Source organism: Haemaphysalis longicornis, unplaced genomic scaffold (genome assembly GCF_048455015.1).
Source record: "Haemaphysalis longicornis isolate Haplotype H1 unplaced genomic scaffold, Haemaphysalis longicornis Haplotype H1 scaffold_12, whole genome shotgun sequence".
NCBI lineage: Eukaryota > Metazoa > Arthropoda > Arachnida > Ixodida > Ixodidae > Haemaphysalis > Haemaphysalis longicornis.
The window spans coordinates 87,526,141-87,550,808 of record NW_027526225.1 but is presented as its reverse complement, the minus strand read 5'-3'; the positions used below and the strand labels follow the sequence as shown (position 1 = coordinate 87,550,808).

Genomic DNA, 24,668 nt, shown 5'->3' with positions numbered 1-24,668 from the left:
TCGAGAGAGAAGCCGCTGTGGGGATAGCGTAATTGGTTAACGCACCGCACCGGTTATGCGGAGATGTGGGTTCGAGTCCCGCTCCCGGAAAACGGCGGATTTTTTCTCGACTTATATTTTCGCTTATTTATCAATGAATCAAAGAAACGTGACAAGCACACGTCATTCGGCCCTATTATATATTTCGAAAAAAGCCGAATAGCACTGGCAATGACGACTGCAACCTTGATATGCATCTTTACCGAGTCCCTCGTCCCGTATCTCTCTGTTCTGCTACATGCATTACGAGGCACTGGCTCCAGCAGTTCGGATATGCCAATTGCTAACCCCGACCTCCGACCACGTTCTACGTGGCGGCCGCTGGGAAAGAAGACGTTCTACGTCTCCCGCGGTAGTCGAGGGGCGGCGCTAGTTGACCGGCCTCAGAGCTCTTGTAAATATAAACCCCCGCTTTAAAGTCGAGAGAGAAGCCGCTGTGGGGATAGCGTAATTGGTTAACGCACCGCACCGGTTATGCGGAGATGTGGGTTCGAGTCCCGCTCCCGGAAAACGGCGGATTTTTTCTCGACTTATATTTTCGCTTATTTATCAATGAATCAAAGAAACGTGACAAGCACACGTCATTCGGCCCTATTATATATTTCGAAAAAAGCCGAATAGCACTGGCAATGACGACTGCAACCTTGATATGCATCTTTACCGAGTCCCTCGTCCCGTATCTCTCTGTTCTGCTACATGCATTACGAGGCACTGGCTCCAGCAGTTCGGATATGCCAATTGCTAACCCCGACCTCCGACCACGTTCTACGTGGCGGCCGCTGGGAAAGAAGACGTTCTACGTCTCCCGCGGTAGTCGAGGGGCGGCGCTAGTTGACCGGCCTCAGAGCTCTTGTAAATATAAACCCCCGCTTTAAAGTCGAGAGAGAAGCCGCTGTGGGGATAGCGTAATTGGTTAACGCACCGCACCGGTTATGCGGAGATGTGGGTTCGAGTCCCGCTCCCGGAAAACGGCGGATTTTTTCTCGACTTATATTTTCGCTTATTTATCAATGAATCAAAGAAACGTGACAAGCACACGTCATTCGGCCCTATTATATATTTCGAAAAAAGCCGAATAGCACTGGCAATGACGACTGCAACCTTGATATGCATCTTTACCGAGTCCCTCGTCCCGTATCTCTCTGTTCTGCTATATATATATATATATATATATATATATATATATATATATATATATTGATTTTAGGGTTTAACGCCCCGACGCAGCGCAGGCGATGAGGCGCGCCGTAGTGGAGGGCTCCGGATTAATTTTGACCACCTGGGGATCTTTAAAGTGCTCCGAAATCTCGTACACACGAGCGTTTTTGCTTTTCGCCTCCATCAGAAAAGCGGCCGCCGCGGCCGGGAATCGAAACCGCGACCTCGTGCATATATATATATATATATATATATATATATATATATATATATATATATATATATATATATATATATATATTGTGGTCTCTCTACCTCGCAATATGCATAACCCTAGCATTGCACAAGGCAGGCATTCATGCACACTGCGAGGAACCACCGTGGGTTCGAGCTAGTTGAGCACGCTCACGATACTGCAACGCCGTCGCGCCAACTTAACACCGCCTCTGTTGGGCAGGTGGAGAAGGGAGCGACAAAGGAATATGCCCAGGGTACGGAGGGAAGACGTTTATTTTATACTAACGTTCTAGTCACATATTTTACAGACCCAATTACATAATTTACAGTACAGGTATACGTACTTCCCGTTAGGTGAAAGAGGCGATGGGGCGCCACGCGCAAGTGCGCACGTTTCGTCGGCGCAGAGCCAGTGGGCTCTTCTGTCAGGGCAAATTCCGGGTTGCGCGCACGTTGTGCGCGCGCGCATCGCCGTGCTGGCCAGATCGGCTCGCAGCAGCGAGGGAGACGGGGCCCATTCGCTCACAGGCGCGTACCGCACGGCGTGATCGTCGAGTGTTAGGTACGGCCTTACTATATGCAAGCGTAGGGGCAACAGGAGCAGCCTTAGGCACGGGCCGCAGCCGGAAGGGCTGGTGGGCTTTCGCCGGCGCAACAGAGTTGCCGCCGGCTGGTAAAGAAAGCGTCACATACCTTCGGCCAACGCCTTCGGCGTCCTGGAAGCGTCTCCCCGAACGGACCCCCGCGCAGGGCGCGCGTTCGCCTCTCGGCGAGAGTCGGGTTCGGGCCTCGTTCAAACGGACCAATGAGGTGAGGTTAGCTCCGCTACCAGGGCGGAGCGCCCGCGGCGTGACAGTGTTTTATCGCCGCAACGGTCTCTGCAGGCTTCACCTCACGCAAGAGTTTGAGAGACGGCTCGGCTCTACACAGAGGCGCCAAGACGAGCCGGAATTTCGGAGGAGAGAGGGGAAAAGCGCCGCGTGATGGCACAAACCCAGTGATCGCGCAATGGTCTGGGCGTCAGGATCCCCACACTCCCCTCTCCTTAAATGCCCTCGCCGGTCTGAGAAGAGTTGACCGGTCATCGCCCAGGCATGCAAAAGACGGCAAAGAGTAGAAAAGAATGCATGCACAGGGCAGTCTCAGTCCCCAGCCCATACAAAATATTTACAAACTACACTAACAACACTACCCCCCCTCCAGCACGAATGATACACACAGGAAAACGGAAAACTACACGCAACACTGAGATACATAATACATGGTAACCGGTTCCACATGCATACACAAAATGAAGCTATTGATATATACAATGATTGCAGTGACCGCGAGACTATAATAAGAATAATAATGGTAATAATATATACATGCAGGGCGAGACTATGCTACATAGGGTTACAAAAAGAGCACACACTATGAATATAAAGAATTAGGGCAAAAGAAAAGACACAGGCATGCTATACAAACTACGCTGCGGTGCGAAAATAATATTTGCAAAAAAAAATTCGGGAGACACCGTTCCGCGGGGCTTGTGCAAAGTTCGGCGGTTGGGAGCACAAAAGTTTTTCGGGGAAACGTTCGTTGTGGAAAATCGAGGAGAGAAGATGGTGGGCACCAGTGCCGGAACGACCTCACCGTTGCGCGAGATAGCAGCTCCACGAGGGGGGTACCAGCCAGGAGGACAAGCGGCTGGAGCAGCCAGCCGACAGGTATGATGACCGCGAGGGCGCTGCTCAGTTGTAGACCCCGCGTGGCACTCGATGGGTGCCCGCCAAGGAGCGACCTGCGCTGGTGGTCGCCGCTGCTCTGCGTGAGCGAGGCAGCATCCGGACGACAGTTGTTGAGCCCTGGTGCCCATGACGCATGGTGCGGTTCTGATGACACCACCATATTGTCCGCATCTGGAGAGGGCACCTATGCCGCAACTCGCAACTGGCCGCCAGTCCCGCCCTCGTCGGTGCAGCGCAGCCCGGCCACGTTCGCCTGCTGAAGGCGGTGCGCAGGGGGTACATGCCGTTGACCGCCGAGTCAGCACAACTGTTCAGGGCCCGGTCAAGATCACGGCGCGGGAAACCCCCTCCCCATCCGTCGGTTACTCTGCCCGCGGACCTTTAACCACACCGGCGAGGCACGACATGACGGAGGGCGCACTGGACGAAGCAGAAGCCACTCGCGGAATGCACCGTTGGGTTCGCTGAAGCCGGCAGAAGCACACACCAAACGCACTCACGAACGCCTCCACAACACGCGCGTCACAGCGTTCGTGCCACCGGGGCCAAGTCCCTTCGCAACAACGCGGTGCGCCCCACTCGTAGCGTACGCCCGGCCCGCGTTTTCCAGGAAAACACAACCTCCCGTTGGCATTCAGTATATGGTCCCCCAAAGTCTGGCCTGCTCTCCCAACTTCACACAGTTCACGCAACGGCCTCCAGTACGCGCTGCACGCCCGAACACGGGGGCCGCGGACGGCCGAAATCCGACACCTTCAAAACAAGACTATAACTCTCGACCCTGGCTGCGCGCGAAAGCCAAAGACAGTCCTCGAAGGCCACTCCCGCGACCGACCCAGCCGCCGCTTTTCGGCATTCGCTCTTTCGTCAAGACTGCGCCTGAGTAAAAAAAAAAAAAACAGAAGAGAAGAAAACTAGCCCTGCTCACTGCTAAAAGGGGCAAAAAAGAAAAGAAACGTACAAAGCACTTCGTCCCGCATGCGCAGACCAAGGGGTTCCTGTACCAAATAAATAACGTCAAAGCACTGGAAAAAGAAAACACTACATCGTGCACCGACAACACACACACATAAAAAAGAAAACAACCCTAACGCCTTCAACGAGGCTAACACACGAACCGTACCGAACCCAGAAACTAAGCAAACAAAATAGGTTCATGCTACATCACGCGGTACAACGCTCAAAATACTAAGCGGAACACTTCCTCACCCTGTGCAATTAAACTAGTGTTCTAAACAATAACAAAACAAATTAGGACAAGATACATTACGTGCAGTCATCAACGCCCAAATGGGGACACACTAATACAGACAGTGCCACGTAACATGCACACTCTTACAAACCGAGTGAAAAGAGAAAACATGCGTTACAGCTTTGCTGGAGGGGAGTGACAACTGACCACACAGATTGGGCTGGGGCGGCCGGGGCGGCCGCGCTGACTGAGACTGAGAGAAGTGAAGTCAGCACGGGGGCGAAAGCGCCTGCCGTTTAGTGTGCTATGATCACGGAGGTGATGAGCTGGCCGACGGAAGCCTGGATAAGCGTGGGTGCCTTGTCATCACCGCGCAGAGCCACTGTGCTCTAGCGCCAAATAGTCAGCCCGTGACCCCATATAAGTTTAAGCTCTACTTGCTTCTCGGCGAAGGTCCCTTCAAGTCGCAAGCAACTACCTGCCAAGGACGCATACTGTCAAATGGCTTCACAATTCCAGGCGGCTACCCACCGTGCGCCCTCGCCGTTTGACAGACATGGCAGGATCGGCAACAGCGAAAATGTTTCGCTTCGTCCCGGGCCAGGTCACGGAGCGACTCAGTTTACCAAAACTTTGGAGCCGCCTAAATGCCCGGCGAATGGTTCGTCATGAGCTTAGCGCAGCAGTGCGCAACTCAGACTTAGGGGGTTACCACATTGAATGGTTCAATTGCCTCATCATCGGTGGCTACGTAGTTAAGCACGAGTCCTTCACCGTCCAGCAGAAATGAGTCCCCCGGGGCGTCGGCGACACACGCTGACTTCAGCCCCCCTCCCGCGCCTGCTACAAGACAAGTAGCATCTCGGCGCACGCCCGCAGCAGGACAAGCTACGTCTCGGCGTCTAAAAAAAAATAAAACTAAAAAAAAAATTGTCTCCCAGAGACCGTCGCACATCCGTCGACAAAAACGGGTCATTCTGCTGGACGGCTACTAGCTCTTTTCGGCTCAATACAACCGCCTTGCAACGGGCATCGCTTCCCCCTCCTGATTTTACAGCCGAGGCCCGTCCGCTTTCCGGCGGCATGGAGTTCGCGAAAAGCGCCTGCCCCTCTCTGCGGGGTGTCCGCGCGCTCTTTCTCAACTCTGGGCCCTCTTCCTCTACTGAACGGCTGTCAATTTTGCCTCCTTTACTGGCACACGCTTTTGCGCCGCCGGCTAAAGTCACACTTGGACAATGAATCTCGATATATTACGAAGCACGAGATAGCGCGTCAACTACCACGTTCGTGCTCTACTCTCAGGGGACGGCAACAAGCATATATCTCGCGTGCACTACTCCGAGTGGCGGCTGTGGCCTTTCTCCCGGAATACGTATACCGCCGCTCCAGTGGGGCGTGGTTGAACCGTCGCACTGCCCCGTGGGGCTGCGTGAACGAGGGGTGCACGCACACTCGCGTACGGAGGGGCAGTCGCCTCGTCCCCGTAGCAGCTACCGCTAGCGGATAAGCATTAAGACTGATTCCGGTTGCGTACTCAGCTTAATTAGCGGCCAAAGGCTAATGAGCCAATGGCCCCACGTTGGGCGCCAGTTTGTGGTCTCTCTACCTCGCAATATGCATAACGCTAGCTTTGCACAAGGCAGGCATTCATGCACACTGCGAGGAACCACCGTGGGTTCGAGCTAGTTGAGCACGCTCACGATACTGAAACGCCGTCGCGCCAACTTAACACCGCCTCTGTTGGGCAGGTGGAGAAAGGGGCGACAAAGGAATATGCCCAGGGTACGGAGGGAAGACGTTTATTTTACACTGACGTTCTAATCACATATTTTACAGTCCCAATTACACAATTTACAGTACAGGTACGTACTTCCCGTTAGGTGAAAGGGGCGATGGGGCGCCACGCGCAAGTGCGCACGTTTCGTCGGCGCAGAGCCAGTGGGCTCTTCTGTCAGGGCAAATTCCGGGGTGCGCGCACGTTGTTGTGCGCGCGCGCATCGCCGTGCTGGCCAGATCGGCTCGCAGCAGCGAGGGAGACGGGGCCCATTCGCTCACAGGCGCGTACTGCACGGCGTGATCGTCGAGTGGTAGGTACGGCCTTACTATATGCGAGCGTAGGGGCGACAAGAGCAGCCTTAGGCACGGGCCGCAGCCGGAAGGGCTGGTGGGCTTTCGCCGGCGCAACAGATTTGCAGCCGGCTGGTAAAGAAAGCGTCACATACCTTCGGCCAACGCCTTCGGCGTCCTGGAAGCGTCTCTCCGAACGGACCCCCGCGCAGGGCGCGCGTTCGCCTCTCGGCGAGAGTCGGGTTCGGGCCTAGTTCAAACGGACCAATGAGGTGAGGTTAGCTCCGCTACCAGGGCGGAGCGCCCGCGGCGTGACAGTGTTTTATCGCCGCAACGGTCTCTGCAGGCTTCACCTCACGCAAGAGTTTGAGAGACGGCTCGGCTCTACACAGAGGCGCCAAGACGAGCCGGAATTTCGGAGGAGAGAGGGGAAAAGCGCCGCGTGATGGCACAAACCCAGTGATCGCGCAATGGTCTGGGCGTCAGGATCCCCACAATATATATATATATAGTCGTGAAGTAGAGTCCTTAGTTGCTGCAGGAATACGCACAAAGTAGAAGTACGCTCTCCGAATAAAGTCTCCGAAGAGCGTACTTCTACTTTGTATATATATATATATATATATATACATACAAAGTAAGAAACCTCGGTAACAGCAACAGCGGAGGGTTTATTTCGAAACGTCGAAATAAACCCTCCGCTGTTGCTGTTACCGAGGTTTCTTACTTTGTGTTCACCACGCCTTCGGCCCCATCGCCAGCATATATATATATATATATATATATATATATATATATATATATATATATATATATATATATATATATATATATATATATATATATATATATATATATATATATATATATATATTTTTTTTTTTTTTTAAAGGAGATAGTCGACGTTCCCGAAGTAGGATCGGCTCGTGTGGGCGAGGCGTCAACCCAGGAGGAGCGAGCCGAAACGACCAGCTTTACGCGAGGCTGCGCATGAACGAGAGCGTCCTCGTCGTCGTCATCCGGCGCATACCCACATACGGAGATTTGCCCGTTATGACTGATGCTGGTTGCTCTTCCATTTACGCTACAGGCATACTTGCTACAATATATATATATATATATATATATATATATATATATATACCACCCCCAAGTGCAGGAAACAAAAATACCTTGACATAAATACCCGAGAAAGTGCTAGGGAAACAGCCCCGCCGGTAGCGTAGTGGTTATCGCACCAGACCGGTATTCTGGAGGTCGTGGGTTCGGATCCCACCCGGCGGGCATTTTTTCACCACTTTCTTTTCGACTCAAAAAATTCTTCATCTCTTTCTATGACCCACCACAACCTCCCCTTTGCTTTCCGAGGTTTTCTTCACTGCCAACCCTTATTTTCTGTCTATATATATATATATATATATATATATATATATATATATATATATATATATATATATATATATATATATATATATATATATATATATATATATATATGTGTGTGTGTGTGTGTGTGTGTGTGTGTGTGTGTGTGTGTGTGTGTATGTTGTTTGCTTCTTATATATCTATATAAATGTTTAACTGTTTTTATAAATCTTGAGGGATCTCGAAAACTCACAAAACGCGAATAGTAATATAGTACATGTAAACAGTCGGAGACACGGCAAGGACAATAACAAAGAAGCTTACTCACGTATCGACAACAGTACTTGTCTTCATCAGAGTACAGCATTCACTTATACTGTATGTATGTATGTATGTATGATATATATATATATATATATATATATATATATATATATATATATATATATATATATATATATATATATATATATATATATATATATATATATATATATATATATATATATATATATATATATATATATATATATATATATATATATATATATTAGTATATCACTAAGAAGTGTCCCTGCCAATTGTTTGTCTAAAACGGGCTTGCACTTTTCTTTTCTTTTAGGTTGGTGCTTCGTCCCCAGGCTTCGTATCCAGATCGAGTAGGGCCCTCCGTCCCGGTGGTTGAACTGCGGTAAGTCGAGCACGCTCCTGGCCATTTCTTGCTTTCGTGCCGTTACTTACCCTACAGGATGACTGGATGCTCACGCAACGGCAAGCCTAATCACCCGCCGGGCTCGGCGCGTAAGGCACCAGTTTAAGAATAAGCGCTGGAGAATGCGGCTGGTTTTCAGCAAGACCATTTTGCACTGCACTCTTGCAATAGATAGATGTAGACGAAACTTTATCGGAAAGGGGCTTGCACAGCGTCTTATAGGACTGATAGCGAGGAAAAGGAATGAATCAAGTCAAGTTTAGCTCATTGTGTCAGCCTGGCGAGTAAAATTCGAGAGGGAAAGCAGGGTACTGTTGACGCTGCTGTGTTATCCAAGAGGCGTACGTAGGTACTTGACAGCGATGACGCGCTTGAACCCCCTCAGGGCTGCAGGGTACTCTAGCTCAAAATGATTCATATACGGCGAAGCCCCATGTCTTATTTTCGGCAGGTCACGTTACGATGGTGGGTGGACTCAGTGTGTTCTGGTTGTTGTTGTCCACGACAAGGGATGTAAACTCGACACTTGGTTACGACGTCGTCGGACTTCAGTAAAAGTTGACTTGGGCTGTACGTTCAGCGCGGAGATAGAAGTGTGGCAAGACCATCAACTGGATGGAAGCGGGATGAAATTATAAAAGGCCGAGTCTAAGGAGGGAAGAGGTCGAACAGCTGGACGAATATGGGAGAGGCTGTCGTCCTGCAGTAGTAGTAGTAGTAGTAGTAGTAAACTTTATTTGGTGAAAAGGGGTAAGGGAAAACGGGGAGAGATAAAGGGTGGGATCCAAATTCCAGGACCCCAGAAGCTATTTGGCCATCCCTGGCCCTACTAAGCAGCGCAAGCTGCTGGGCAGGGTCCGAGCTGGACAGGGCTTCCTCCCAGGACTCTAATGAGGTTTGGTGGCTATTTTTGTCCCAAGTAATTGGGCAATTCCAGACTGTATGGAACAAATCGGCCTTCTGGTGACATTGCTTACAGTCCTCATTATACTTTTCCGGGAACATAAGTGATAGTCGGGACTTATGTAAGTAGGTGTTCGTCTGTATTTTTCTGAGATTTCTGGCTTCTTCAGCAGTTAGGCTGGGGTGTGGCGTAGGCACTGATCTTCGGTGAAGCCTATAGGATGTTAATTTGTCTGCGCCTTGACAGTAAGCAGGGAGGGCGTACGAATGTTCCGGGTCTCTGCGGTGTATGGTAGTCCTCGCAAGAGAATCGGCCGCCTCGTTACCCTCTAGCCCCTGATGGGCGGGAGTCCAGACAAGTGTGTGCTTCTGTTTTAGAATTTTTGGGAGAAGTCTTTCAGCATTCCTTGGGACGATGCCGCAGATGAAGTTCCTTATGGCCCTGGTCGAGTCAGTGATAATTAGTTGACACAAACGAGGTGATAATGATGATGATGATGGTAGTGGTGGTGGTGACGATGACGATAATGATAGTTATGATAACCTACACCGTTTGCAGGCGTGGTAGGTTCCTGTATTCCTCTTCCGACGTTTAAAGTGCGATGCCGGGAAGGCACTTCCGCCCCGGAGCTCAACGGAATCGCTTGCATTGCAGATTAAGAATGCGAGAAAAGAATCGGGGGGCGGTAACTATACTGTAGCGTTTAAAAATGAACCCGGAAAAAGTGATTTTTTTTTATTGGCCGCCGTTAGTGTGGCCCACTTTGCGCGCTTTGCCTAGTTGCAAACGCGAATGTTGCAACTCCCCCACCTCTCCCCCTCTTTCCGGTGCGCGGTTGGTCGTAGTCCGTCGCAGTGGTGGAACGGAGCGCGCCCCGTCGATTTTATTTTTCGCGCGCTCGTGTCAAACGTTATTATTTTTCTTCTTGGCAGACATCTCCCGCCACCGGGGCCGCCGACAAGGCGCGCCGCTTATCGGCAGCTCGTATCGCTTCGTCCATAAAACGTAGACACACCTCCTCCCCGCCCGGGCCGCCACCTTTGGCAAATAAATTGATCGCTTTCTTCCCGCGCCTCATAAGGTTTAAAACACCCAAACTCCGGAAAAATTGTAACTTTCTCTGCGCTATCCCGCTCTCTACGAGGAAAGAGGAATAAAAATGGCGGAGGGTGTGTAACGACAGTATACGCAAAGGCGTACGAAACCGAAAAACATTTTTCGTCGTTTATCGGCGCGCTAAATTGCCAAAAAGTCGACGGCGCGGAGCCGTTTCCTGCGTCGATTCCACAGCGTTAAATCCGAAGTCCGTGATTGATAAGCCTTTGTAATAACCCTCGCTTTCCCTCTCACCGTGTAGCCGTCGGCGGCGGCGGGGGTGGGTATTAAAGAGGGAGGGGAGGGGGGGTGTATCCGCGTTTATGCGTTTCATATCTCGCGCCTTTTTTTTCTTTACCTTCCGCCATGTTTCGGTACTTAATCTTTGTTACGCCGAGATCTCCTCCTACCCAATCGGCTCAGCCTGCGGGCCCTCGGCTCTTGTTTATTTCCAGCGCGCAGCGCTCCCTTTTAACGGGGTCTTTATTTACGAGCAGAGTAAAGTCGCCTCTTCGTCGCCGCGTCGAGCCGTTGGCCGAGTTTATTCCGGTTTCTCTCGTTGTCCGCGTCTTCGTCATTTCTTTTGTCTTTCTGGTCTGCGACGAGACTGTTTGCCGACGCCTCTCAGATAAGAACAGAGCCTAACCGCTTACGCCAGCTGTTTAATCCACATAGGTAATGACTGGCTGGACTCGTACTGTTTAGGCTTTCTGGCGATGACGCTTCTTGACTTCTTATAACTTGTAATCACTCACGTGAACACACTGGCGTCAGGTTCATGACTAGATAAGCAGGCCTTGTTATCTAGGAGGTGTTAACTCGCGCGGGTCGCTTTGTCTTGAGTGTGCAGTGCGGCTCAATCGCTCACTTAGCTGCCACGCTTTGTCTGGGCCGCGTGGCTGTCGGCGCAGACTTTTATACCGGGCAACCCACTCTGTTATCGTTGGGATGGGATTGAGAGGGAGAGTGTGGAACGTTTCGTAAACAGTCGTCACTAAAAGAGGCTGAGGCGATTGATTGCGGACATCTTGACGCTTCTTGAACGGATATCCGTTTCAACGTATTTTGCCGCTTTTACAATGGCGCGCGCGTAAATCCGCGCTGATACAGCTTCGCGCGATCCTTGGCGTCTTAACAACAGCTATAGGACACACGAGCAAGATATCGCCTTGGTGGAGGAGAATCATTTGTTGGGAGATTTTCGGGCCGTTTCGGGACTAGGACCGTTGATGATTTGACTCCCTTTGACCCCCCAGTCAGGGCGGCTAGCTGCAGACAAAATAAACAATCCACGGTTTCCATGAAAGCCCTACACGGCGTAGCTTCCGCATGACTCGACTGCGGTGGATCAATTATTACCCAGTACAGGGAATGTACGTGCGCGTTCCTAAATGAATCCGTTAATAATAGACAGTAAATCCTCGTTATATAGAAGTGCTCCGGATAGAAAACTGAGTTCGTTATAAGCGGTACTTCGCTATAAGCGGGTTTGACTAGCTGTGCGAACCATGAAGCACTTCGAATTAAACGATTAAAGCAACTTCGCTATAAGGAAGCTTTACGGTATTTTGTAAAGTATACCTACATTGAGCAACTAAACGGTCCCGCGTATACGCATCGCAATCTGATGTGGCTAGAAGGGAGCATTCTCTGCGCGACCGTCATAGATTCGCTGGAGGAACCCTTCTAGCTCAGCCCAAGGGTTTCGATATCTCCCGGCTTTCGTGTCTTTGGCCGACTTGAGCCTTCGAATATGTGTTGGCTTCCTTCTACGCTGATAGATGCCGTGTGGGTTAGCGGAGCGCCTCGCGCTTGTTCCGCAAAACGTAGTGTGCTTAAGCGGAATGTCTTGCGTGTGTTGGCGCCAGTTAGTATTTTGATGCAACGTCCAGTTAGTATCTTGATGCGACGTCCAGCGGAAGCGTAGCGAAATGGTATAAAGCGAAGCTTCCAGAGGTATGACTCACGCGGACAAACTGGACCTGATCTCAGGCGAGCACAGCCATATGCCGCGACGATTAGGTGCAAGCTGTATATGCGTCCCATTGTCCACTCGCACGGGACGTGAATACGCTCGTTGGTGGATACGCACAGGGAAGCGCTGCGTCCGCGACGGCTTGCGACGCCGAACCGCCGGTGAGAGTTTTGTGGCGGGGTGCTTTCTTTTCGGCCGTGCCTCTTCCGGCGGCCTCGTCAGCTCGTCTCCCTATATTTCACGATTCCACCCTTTTCCCGCGTGCACCCCGCGCGCTCCCACGGAGAAAACGTCATGGGAAAGGCCATCGACGAGTGTCGGCTGGGAAAAGTGTTAACCGCGGTCAAGGTCCTCTTTTGGTTGTTGTTCTTTTCCTTTGTCCTTCGAGGGCTAGAGCCGTTTACTGAGTCCGGCGCGTAGGAAACGGGGGAAAGGAGGGGAGAGCGAAGCGGTTGATGTTGACGCGGTGGGTAGGAGGGGAGACGCGGCCAACCAGCTTCCCTAGCTTCCCACCCGCCTCTGGGTTGCTCGCGCGGTGTTGCCGTCGGCTCGACCTCATCAATCAGTCCGCTAACCGAAAAGGGCCCGATAGATTGGGCCACCCATCGATTTAGTCGCCGCCGCGAGAGGCCGCTGCTGCTGCTGCTGCTACCGCGGTGTAACCGTATACACGCGAGTCTGCAGTGCGACCCCAGAAACGAAGGCCGGTGGGCTCGATCGCCAACCGTCGCCATAACCGAAGTACGCGTCACTGGCGGCAGCCGAGCGTTGCTTGCAACGTTTCTGCTTCAGCCGATCAGAAGGGCGCAATGGGAAAGCTGAGGTTTCAATGAGGGGCTGTTTCGTGGGTCTTCGTTGTCGGGGGTGTGTGGCCGGCTGTGTCGCAGGCCCAGTCCTTAACTCTGTATCCCTCTCCCTCGTGCTTCTCGACTCTTTTTGGCCGTGTTCGATTCCCCCCCTCCCTCCCTCCCTCCCTCCCTCCCTCTATCAATCGCAGTCTTCACGCGTGCTTGCCAGCCGATCGATGATTGTGCATTCTGCGAGCTGGCGCTGCACGACTTGTGTCGTCTTCTGTACGGAATTCAAGCGACACGGGCGTTATCTGATACGTATTTTCTAAATGCTACAGGCACCTTGATCGAATCTCCGCTGCCCCTCTCGAACAGCGGGACCGCGATACCATTTTTCGTGACTCCGTGGTTCACGAAGTCGTGATGTCTCCTACATACGCGGAGAAAAGCGCTCTCTCGAAGCCCGGAATACATGTTACCCTGTGATAACGAAAGCACAGCGCAGCGGTGGTGATAATCACGCGATAATTTGATAAAGTGGCCTCTTGCGCAGGCGTATTCCTGGGCCGTTTCGCCAGGGGAATATAAATACGTTCTGCTTCGCGCGCCGTTTGTATAACCGCTGCGCGTCGGCTGGTGGAGCGAGCGCTCAAGGCTGGGTTGATGTAACACCTCGCTCCGCGCTGGCTGGAAAGTGTGCTCAAGGCCGTGTGTAGTCACCAGGTCACGCGAATTCACTCTCGAACGCAAAGGGAGGGGAACAGCCTGAGAGATGGCCGGGGGGAGAAAAGAGGCATATGCGTAGAAGAGTGTCGTCTCTTGACGACATCTGCAGCGAATAAGTGAATAGATACGCGGCCATTTTTTCTTTTTTGAGATCGTTGCGTTTGTTCCCTTACGGTGTTCTCCCGTGAATCCTTTTGCACCTAAGTAGAGCGATCCGAATGCTTTAGAGAACCGTTACAATCACCCGGCACGCTGACACGCGGTGAAGATGTTGGCCGGGCAGGTTCGTGGAATAGCCCTTCACTCGCATTCACTGTTGTTGCGGTGAAAGCTGTCGCGAGCTTCACCACATCGTTGAAAGCCCCTTTTTCGAGGTCGCGGGTCCATGTCCCTTTAAAGGTGGCGTTCTGTATAGCAGGTCGTGGTGCAGATCGCGCACCACCACCAGGTGTTGGTGGTAGTCGTCATCACTTCTGTCGATCATCAGTTCGTCGATGATCATTCGCTGATGGTCATGACCGTCGATCATCACTTCGCTGGCTAGTCTAAAGCTGTTTAAGCCGAGCATTACCCGTCCGTCGCACCAAAAAAAAAAAAAAAAAAAAACAACTCGCTGAGCGATGACGTCACCTCGCGTTGCCTAGTAACCCGTGGCACAGCTGTGCATAGCATCGCGCTCGCTTCGCTTGCCTAGGCACGGCTCCGCCGAGCCTCACCGGCGCCCGTCAAGCCGTGACGTCACTGCGAAACGCATGGTATAAAGGCTCGTGTATAAAGAGCCTTTAACGGTGGCTCTTAAGAGCCTTTAACGGGCCTCCCAGGTCTGCTGTTTCTTTAGCTTTGCACTAAAAGTAAAAGCTGCGCCATTTTTTTCTCCATCTGATGAAAAAAAGAAATAATGCAAAATCCTAAGCATTATCGCCGTATCCGTCGCCCCTACGCTTCTTCCTAGGCTATCTTATGAGGATCGTTTACAGTAGTGATGCTTCACGGCAGTGCCTACAAGCAATGCGGGAAAGCCAATTTTGCGGAGACATGCGCTGTTGTGGGCACGACTTCTATACACCGCGTCCTCTTAAGTCAGCTTTAGTACTGCTCACGAATGTATTGTTGGGGGGGCATTTATCAAGGTTCAATATAAGTTGTATTAGGTTATGAAGACCCTAAGGCTTTTTAATGAATGCCTCCATAAGACTCGATGGAGAAAAACGCGCACGATTTAATTACGAGGGAGGTAGTCGTATAATGCTTACGCTGATATCAATACTTCCACAATACCCATGTTCGTGTATTGCGTTATGGACCTGTGATTTCATGCCGACAGAAATAGGCTTATAATACTTACGCATGAAAAATCGGTCTGGCTGAAAGCCTTTAACCGAGACAGCTCGTATGCAGAGAGCCGTTTTATTGCACAGTTTCAGCGATATAAGCAACTCACGTATGATTTAAGTTACACCATGGTTTATACCATCCTATGATGAAACTGGCATATCGTGCAAGCTCCGCATCAAACTGCAATAGCCCCGGAAAGAACGAAGTGCGGGATGCCGCACCGGCGTCATACGACAGCGTGAGAAGTCCAGTGGTCTCGAAAAGTTAACGTTTCTTTCCAACTGTATTGAATCACCATCAAATTTCCAACTACACGAAAGAACACATATAAAGAAGAATCGGCATGCGGTAATCGTGACCTGGTTAGGTTATCGGCGCATTGTCCTTCCACAAGACCGACGCGGCTTTCCGATGACGGTCCCGAATCCGAGTTAACTCTCCAAGTCCACCCTGCCGTCGTCGGAAAGCTTTTCCGAGACATTTTACGTTTCGCTTTTAGAAGAAGAAAAAAGAAAAAAAAAAACGTATGAGAGCAGGAGTAAAGGATAGAAGAAAAGCTTCGACCTCCTCAGCGGGCAAAGTATAGCGTGTCGCAAGATGTGAGAGGCGCGCAGGGACATTTTCCTCCTCCTCCTCCTCCTCCTCCTCCTCCTCCTCCTCCTCCTCCTCGTCTTCTCGAGCCGAACTGATACCTCGTCATTTCTTCCTTTCTAAAAGTAAATGGCGGGCGAAAGCGATTTAAGGTATACATTATACGCCACCGAGATGAAGAAGACGGGAAGGAGGAGGGTTTTCCAGCGTGTCCGTACAGCACCGGCCGCCCTTTTCTGCCGACTTCTGCGGGAAAGCCGCTTCGATGAGCATAAATCTTTGCCGCTGGCCGAAATGCGCAACGCAGAAAATAAAGGATACGGGGATCGAGAGGCGCAAGATGGATGGAAGCTGCAGCAGCGGGGGATGGGTCGAAGAATACGAAGCACAATGAGAAACCGAAGCTCCCGTTCGCATTGGAGAAAGAGAGACTGGACGACCGGCTTTCTTCGTATGAAAAGGGGACCAGCGGCTTTCTTTTTCGAAAAAGCTCGTCACGGGTATGGTCCGCGGATATTGTGTCACGGCAGTTCGATCCCTGTGTTGGGTCATCGCGACGGCCGGCGAGCGCAACACACCTATGAGTCGGCGGCTGCCGGGAGGGTTTCAGCCCCGGCCGCTTCTGTATTATGCCTCCAAAGTTTCCCCAGTCACTTTCATAGCTTCGGCCGTTGCTGAGCGGCGTTCTTTCGTGGAGTTAGCTGATTTGTGGTTTGGTGCTTGTTCTTTGGGTTTTGTTGGAACGGCTGATTCGGATGGGAAGTTCTCTGTGGCGTAACATTGCGGTGGGTATAGATGGTATTCACTGAAAAGTTTAGCTGCCAATTTCTTCGCTTGGCAGCACTGGAAACGGCCACGCACATGGCCGAAGCGCCACGTACATGGCGCGGCTTGTGCCACTGCGCCCGCACGCCGCAGAAAAAAAAAAAAAAAAGACCGGCGTGCGTCGTCTGCTCAGTTTCAGCCTTATTCTCAACGGTCGTGTCAATAGAGATGTTATTAATCGCACTAACATTGGGGTCGAGGCATGACTTTGCGTTCAGTGGGGTAGAGTTTGGAACGTCCAATAGTATGCTTAGCACGGACAAGTGCCGCCATCCCGCGGAGCCCGACGTAACCAGTGACGGCGCACTCACATGGTTGCCTGCATGCGTGCCTCGCCATTGAATACAACCTATAAGATTGACTGACAGTCTGTCTCTCTCTCTCCCTCCCTCATCTCTCTCTCTTCCTCCCTCGTTCTATTTCGCTCTCTCACTCTGTCCATACATGATCGTGCATATATCTTCCCGTGCACCTACAAAGGTCGTTATATAAGTTTGGTAAATTTCGCTGTGATGGCGCCAAAGTCTTCGCGGTGGCGCCATGGCTCACAACTACTACACGTGAGTGTTATAACTCAGGCGAGGTATTGCCGATAAACGTGGAGTTATTTTCGTCCGACATAAGTCTCAAGTGAGCGTATAAGCACTTGTCACGAAAATGGAGAGAGACCAGCGCAGCGGCGCCGTGATGATGACGATGATGATGGTGACGACAACGATGACGCTATCTGGACGCCCAGTTTGGTCACCACAACAGACATCGGGGTATTTCATATGTAAATCGAGAAGGGGACAAGCCGCACTTTCAAAGCACATTTATAAACGAAAAAAAAAATTAATTCGTTTTAACGTTTACAGCTCTACTGAAACTTCCCACGTTGATTGTTCCACAATTCCGCCTCCCGTCTTACTCTCGTGGGTTTTTTAACGGATAATAAATTCCGTATGAGGACAGGGAGGTTAAGTTAAAGTTAAAGTTAAAATACAGTTAAAGTTTTAATATTCATGGCCTAGTGCACCTGCGGACGCCAGAAATATAATCGATAGGTATAGTATACCTTATTTTCTGATATCTCCGCCCATTAGAATTAAAAGGGACCCTGCAACACTTCCGATAAACGCTTTCACTCTTTCCTTCGCGTCTGGAAGCACTGCGAAAGCTATATGTAGTTATCGCCAGCACGGAGCGGCACTGCATGATTTGCTCGGCGCATCGGATCCTCCTTGCATTTCTGCTTTGATTTTGTGGCTTTTTTTCTGAAGTGCCTATCGAATGCGTTTATTGCTGCAACTGAATTAAAGCCGGCCGATATCCGCTACACCGCTGTAATGACTTAAATCGAACGCTCGAAGAACGCCAAGGCTGGGAAAGAGAGACAATTTTCTTGAGCAAGCTTTTAAGTTATCTGATGGGAATAGAGCAGTAATTTTTGGCTGAGGCACTTTGTGACCTCATATTAAGTGCTGGATGTGTTTGTTGAGTGCGCTCTAAAAGCATTTAGGACTTCGAAAAAAAAAGTTAGTGTTGCAGGGTCCCTTTAAACTTACCCCATTCTTTCAGGAAAGCCTACTTATCAAAACCTCTGAAACATGCACGCATGCTGTTCGAGTTATTCGTTTTACGACGCACGATCTAAGACGTCGTGCGTCTTGAACAATTGGCTGGGGTATAAGATAGAATTTCGTTGCATTTTACGTGAATTTCGGGGCAATGGGATGCGTGGTTCAATAACATTTACAAAGTTGCCTAGCTTCGAGACTGGCATCAATTTCATGTCTCCAAATTGCTACCTTTTGAAATCGTTCCTTAAGTTACAATATATATTAGCCTGGAAGAAACCGTGTTGGCTCGTAGCCTCTTCGGCCTAACCGCCCACGAAGTTACAGAATTTCCTCAATACTTGCCGGTATAGCGTGCCTTTTAAAATTCGAGCGTTGGTGGCGCTGATTCTCGGAGCGCGTTCCTTTCTTTTTCTTTTTTTTAGCGTGGCTTCTCTCGTTACATCGGCCTTATGCGCTCTTTCGCGAAGGAAGATTGGACGCCGAAGGGGAAGAGGTTGAAGAAGGCTGACGTTTCACAAAGCTCTGAAAAATTCTTGCAGCACGTGAACACGAATTAAGCAGCGGTTCTAGTTTTTTAGCGAGATATTGTTAACCGAAATAAAAACTGCAGTAACAAAAAAATGCTAGCCCTGGGAATGTTGAAAGCAGCTTAAGATACCCGGAGTCGCAGTATAAAACAGCAAAATCGCGCAAATTTAGGCACAAAATTCGAGACAGTAATTAAACGAATAACGAAGAAAACCAGACCGTAATCTGAGCGCTCCGCGCCGTGATGTTCTTTTTATCCCTGGCCCGTAACGTGCGCCTTGGTTTTTTTTTTTTTTCTGACGCTAGGCTTGTCAGCTACGTGCTCGCCGCACACCGCAAGCATAATTCTTTATTCTTCCTTCAGAAGGTCGCGAAGCTGCGGCCTTTCCCTAATGGCTTGCCTAGCGGGATTATCCGCGTCGTATTATTGCGGCCTTTCGCTGCTGCACCGAACCTTTTCCTTCAATTTCTCATAGTGGAATCCTGGTATGCCGCAGGGCCGTGCGCTATGCCCTCCCTTATTCTTTTCCGCGATTTTTTTTTTATGCTTGACTTTGCTAGCCCCGGTCGTTAGCAGATATTTCATCCGTAACGAAATACTTTCTTTTCCTTTAGAACCATGAATAACTCGTTTAAAACGAGATAGTCTACAGCGCGAGTCCGAGTATTATGCAAACGAGCTGTCAGGCGCTATACAGGGGACGGAGGCAGTGAAGGTGTCGGTGGCGCAGAGTTCGAAACGATCGCGAGAGAAAATTAACTGCGTCGGGAAGACTTGGCGCGGTTTTTACTGAAAAGAAGGGCTTGCTAATGCGATGAACGGCGCAGTTTAGACCGTCGAAGGGGACCCAATTAACGGGTGTAGTGGAAGTACCAAATCGAATGATGTTTTCCCGCTCCGGGCTCGACACCGTGGTGAGCTTAGTCGCCTTCTTTATTTTCGTCGCCCCTCTTAGGAGATTTGGTAATTACCGCTTGGCGCCGTAGTCCTTGCTTTTGCAGCCGCTGAAGTGTCGAGTAATCATTGTTAAAGTAAGATTCTATGTACTTTCAGCCACGTAAACAGAAGTGAGAGCTAAATAGTAATGATAAAAATGAAGCTTTCTTTAAACAGCGGAGCTATTTAGGATTGAGCTTGGTCTGGTGGCGTTAGCAAAAAAAATACCAAGAAAAACACTGCACCGCCTGTAAAGGCTGCACCACAGCAGATAGAGTATTGTAGCAGTGAAGCCGGCTTTCGCGACTGATTGAGTGTGAGCGCAATGGTCATATGCGTATCCACACCCCTTACTACACCATTTTAAACATCTTTCTTGGGCTGATACAACGCAAAAAAATATAAGAAAATGGTGCGGCTTTGGTGCAAGGCCGGAGAAACAGCGGAGCTGGGGGTCGACCTAACTTCTTCCCCCACGGGATCCGTTGTCAGTGTGGGGGACCGACCGTAACGGCCTTGGATTGGATTGGATTGGAGTAAACTTTATTTGTGCCTGCAGATCGGCGTTTTTGTGCGCCGTGACGCGGGCCCGGCGTCGTCCTAGGGGTTAGCCGTTACTCGGCCCGAGCCATCCGCTCGCCGTTGACGGCTCGCGAGTCTCGTGCCTTTCGAGCGCCCTCAGGACCTGCTGGACGGCCCAAAGTTGATGTTCGCGGTCGTAGCTCTTCGCGGCTTCTTCCAGCCGCGGCGGGATTTTTCTCGATGCCGCTTCCTCCGGTTGTTTTGAGCAGTCCCACAGGATATGGTACTGGTCGGCCGTCTCCCTACGGCACACCTTGCACCTGTCGGTCGGGTACGCTTCAGGGTACATACGGTGCAACAAGGCCGGGGTGGGTAGCGACCCGGTCTGTAGCTGTCTTAGAAGTACGGCCTCCGCCCGGCTCAGCCCCGGGTGCGGGGGTGGGAGAACTCTGCGAGCCAGGCGGTAGGCCTTCGTGATCTCGCCGTAGTCCGTCATGCGGTCTTTGGCTCCGAACCACGCGGGACGGTCGGTCGCGGGGGCGCGGTTGGTTAGAGCTCGTGCCGCCACGTGTGCCGTCTCGTTGTGGTTTGCGTTTCTCGCCGACGCGCACTCGCCCGCATGCGCCGGGAACCACTTGATCCTCACTCTTTTTTCTTCCAATTTGACTCCGCGTAGCACGCGCGCGGCCTCTTCACAGATGCGTCCCTTGGCGTAGTTGCGCACCGCCGTTCTCGAATCACTCAGCACCGTGCGGCAGTCTGTGTCGGCGATGGCCAGGGCGATGGCGACCTCCTCCGCGCATTCCGCCTTGGTGCATCTGACGCTCGCCGCCGTCCTCACGGCACCCGTGGACGCTTCGATGACAGCTGCGGCGAAAGCCTCTCGTTGATATTCGGCCGCGTCCACGTACCGCGCGTGTCCGTCTTTGGCGTGTAGGTCGATGAGGGCCTTGGCTCGCGCATTCCTTCTTCCCTTGTTATATTCCGGGTTCATGTTTCTCGGTAAGGGGTCTACCCTGATCTTGCTCCGGATCTCGTCGGGGATGGAGAGTTTGGCATTCTCCCCGTCCTGACGTCCGAGACCCAGGTCTTCGAGTATCTTCCTCCCGGCCTTGGTTGTTGACAGGCGCTCGAGCTGAGCCGTTCGTTGCGCCTCCGCAATCTCTTCAAGCGTATTGTGTACCCCTAGCTTCAAGAATCGGGGCGTGCTCGTGGACTGGAACAAGCCGAGCGCCGACTTGTATGCTTTTCGGATGATGGCGTTGATCTTGTTCCGTTCGTGTTGCAGCCAGTTGTGGTAGGCCGCTACGTACGCAATGTGGCTGACGACGAAGGACTGGACGAGCCTGATCAGGCTGTCCTCCTTCATGCCGGCTTTGCGGGACGTGATTCTCCTGACGAGACGCATCGCGTTGGCCGCCTTGGCGGCGAGACGGGCGACGGTCTCGCCGTTTCTTCTGTGCTTCTCGATGACCATGCCCAGGACTCTGATCTTGCTGACCTCGGGGATCGTCTGCCCGGACCGCGTTACGATCTTGATCTTCTCGTGCTCTCGCCGCTGTCTGTTTTTGGTGTTGCCTCTTCGTGGTGGTATTATCAGGAGCTCCGACTTGCTTGGCGAGCAGACGAGGCCGGAGCCATCGAGATGGTCTTCGATGGCGTTGACGGCCTCCTGCAGCTTGGCCTCGATCTGGGAGTCGCTGCCGCCGGTCGTCCATATCGTGATGTCGTCGGCGTAGATGGTGTGTCGGACCCCCACTTTCGCGAGCCTGTCGGCCACTCCTATCATTACCAAGTTGAACAGTAGCGGCGAGATCACGGACCCTTGCGGTGTGCCGGTACTCCCGAGCTTCTTGTCTTGCAGTTGTATGTCGCCAGCCCGCAACTCGGCGGTCCTGTCCGTCAGGAAGTCCTTGATGTAATTGTAACTCCTTTCGCCCATGTTGAGCTTGGAGACTTGGGACAGAATCGCCGAGTGTTTCACTTTATCAAAAGCGCTCTGCAGGTCGAGCCCCAGGATGGTCTTGTTGTCTCGCGAGATGCCGGTGTCGTCCACGATTGCGTTCTTGAGCTGCAGCATCGCGTCTTGTGTGCTCAGGCGCTGTCTGAAGCCAATCATCGTGGCGGGGTACAGTCCTTCCCTCTCCAGGTAGTCCTGCCACCGGTTCATCAAAACGTGCTCCAGCACCTTGCCCACGCAAGACGTTAGCGAAATGGGCCGGAGGTTGTCCGTGCCGGGTGGCTTGCCCGGCTTGGGGATCAGGATGGTCTTAGCCTTCTTCCAATGCTGCGGCAGCGTCCCCGTTTTCCAGCATTTGTTGTAGTAGCCCGTTAGGCTTTCGACGGATTTGTCGTCGAGGTTCTTGAGTGCCTTGTTGGTGATGCGGTCCGGTCCGGCCGCCGACCTGCTGTTGAGGTCCTGCAGCGCTGTGCGAACCTCTTCTAAGTCGATGTCTCTGTCAAGGCGCTCGTTGGGTAGCCCCCCGTACGGCCCGTGGTGCTCCGTGGACGTAGTCGGCAGGTATCTGTCGCTGATGCGGTTCATCACCGAGTCGGCTCCGTGTTTCATGACTTCCCGATGGATGAGTTTCGCCAATCGGTCCCTCTGGTGCGACTTAGTCTTAGTTTCGTCGAGCAGATGCTTAAGCAAGTTCCATGTTTTCCCATTGTGCATCTGGCCATCAGCGGCGTTGCATATCTCGTTCCACTGCTGCGCGCATAGCGTGCGACAGTGTTCTTCGATTGCTTTGTTGAGTTCTGCGACTTTTTTCCGTAGCCTACGATTGAGGCGTTGCTTTTTCCATCTGTTGAGAATGGACTGCTTGGCTTCGATGAGGTGGGCCAGCCGGCTGTCCATTCTGTTCGTTTCAAGGTCTGTTTCTATGCTCTTGGTTGAGTTCCTAACGTCTTGTAGAACCTTGTTGGTCCACATTTCGATGTCGTCGATTTCTGTGTTTTCTTCTTCCTCCTGCTTTCTGGTGTCTCTGAAAGCGGTCCAATCGATCCACGTATGTTTCCTGACGTTAATTATGGTTCTGTTCCGGTACGACGATTTCCACGATCATATGGTCGCTGCCGAGGTCCACCACGGCCTTGTAAAATCCGGCTAAACTTGGTCTCACCCCTCAACACTTAGCCTATACTGGCAAGAACATCGCAAAACGTAACAAAACTTAGCAATGCTTAGCAAAACTTAGCAAAAACGGAAGAAGCTGGGTCGACCCCCAGTTCCGCTCTTTCTCCAGCCTTGCGCCTCTAGTGCAAGCGGCGCGATTGTTTTATTTTTTTTTTTTGCCGGTATTTAGGATTGTCTACAGTGGGGATTTCGCGTGTCGTTCCTTGACGTCGCTGTGAACCCTGTTGTAACGTACGTTGCCAATGGTTGATGCGGTCGGTTGACCGGTTTGTTGATGGCTTAGTGGCTGCTGCGTTCGCTACACAAAAAAATGAGTTCCATTCTCGGCACCAGTGTTGCAGCGTTCAGTATTAGCTGCAGGAGGAGCCACTTACGCAACCACGTTAAAGGCGACGTTAGGACAAAATGCAAGTTATTTTAATTAAAAGGACTGCTCTGTCGCGATATATATATGACCCCAATTTTATCTCAACTTCAAACAAGTAACAGGGATAGATATTAAGGAAATGAAAACAGATGAAACAGTGGCTACTCCACAGCCATTTTGCAGCGGCTTCTCTATGACGTCACAAATACTCGTTTGCGCGATTGGCTGCCGCCCACTAAACCACCGCTGAGAAGCATATTCGACCGGGCAGTTGTAGTGGGACCGCTAGTTTTAGAATCGCATCAATTGAACGCTGACGTGCAGTAAACTCACAGATAAAAACTTTCTCAGTGCTTGCCCATTATATGTCACTGCTGCCCATAACACATCACTGCAGCGGGAAATTTAAAAGTTTAACATATTTCTTCTATTTTTTTTTCTTGCTAAAAATGTCTTTCGTGGCTGGAATGGTGTTGAGTGAGTTACCAAAGACCAGTTATTTGGTTGTGTTTTATCCTCACGGCCCCTTCAAAGTTTCCAAGCTTTCTAGGTGTCTGCTTTATTGCGGAGTTTTAACACTGGCTCTGGAACCGAGGCGCAGAGTGTGGTGTCGGGGCGTTGAACCCCTAGTTTAATGATGCAGTCACTTTACACGCCCTGGATGAACACCTGCTTGCAACGAGGCTACCGAGCTTATATACTGTTAATTTTTTATATAAAATAAAGTTTGAAATTGTAGCCACGAGGCGCTCCAAGGAACAGTCCTCGAGGTAATGGCCGCAGCTTTCGTTTCCATAAAATATGAAGAGAGCCGATAGTGAAAGTGAACGGGTATTGTTTCACTTTTCGTAACTGCGTTTTTATCGAGCCAGCA

General features: G+C 51.1%; 3 protein-coding genes and 1 non-coding gene across 4 annotated transcripts in view; 2 read left to right on the top strand and 2 right to left on the bottom strand.

Annotated features, from left to right (window-relative positions):
* LOC144162942 (protein O-linked-mannose beta-1,2-N-acetylglucosaminyltransferase 1-like) overlaps positions 1–24,668 on the top strand; it is a gene marked incomplete in the record, with an annotated part of 354,130 nt that overhangs the window by 290,349 nt on the left and 39,113 nt on the right. The window contains 1 exon segment of the mRNA XM_077693679.1: positions 8,411–8,479.
* LOC144162944 (uncharacterized) overlaps positions 1–24,668 on the bottom strand; it is a 245,362-nt gene that overhangs the window by 195,330 nt on the left and 25,364 nt on the right. The window lies entirely within an intron of this gene.
* Trnat-ggu (transfer RNA threonine (anticodon GGU)) lies at positions 7,635–7,707 on the top strand. The gene has a single exon. It is a non-coding gene; the product is annotated as a tRNA-Thr (tRNA).
* LOC144162941 (uncharacterized) lies at positions 20,230–23,170 on the bottom strand. The gene has a single exon (XM_077693678.1). The coding sequence runs from the start codon at positions 23,146–23,148 to the stop codon at positions 20,377–20,379; it is 2,772 nt and encodes a 923-aa protein (XP_077549804.1). The 5' UTR covers positions 23,149–23,170; the 3' UTR covers positions 20,230–20,376.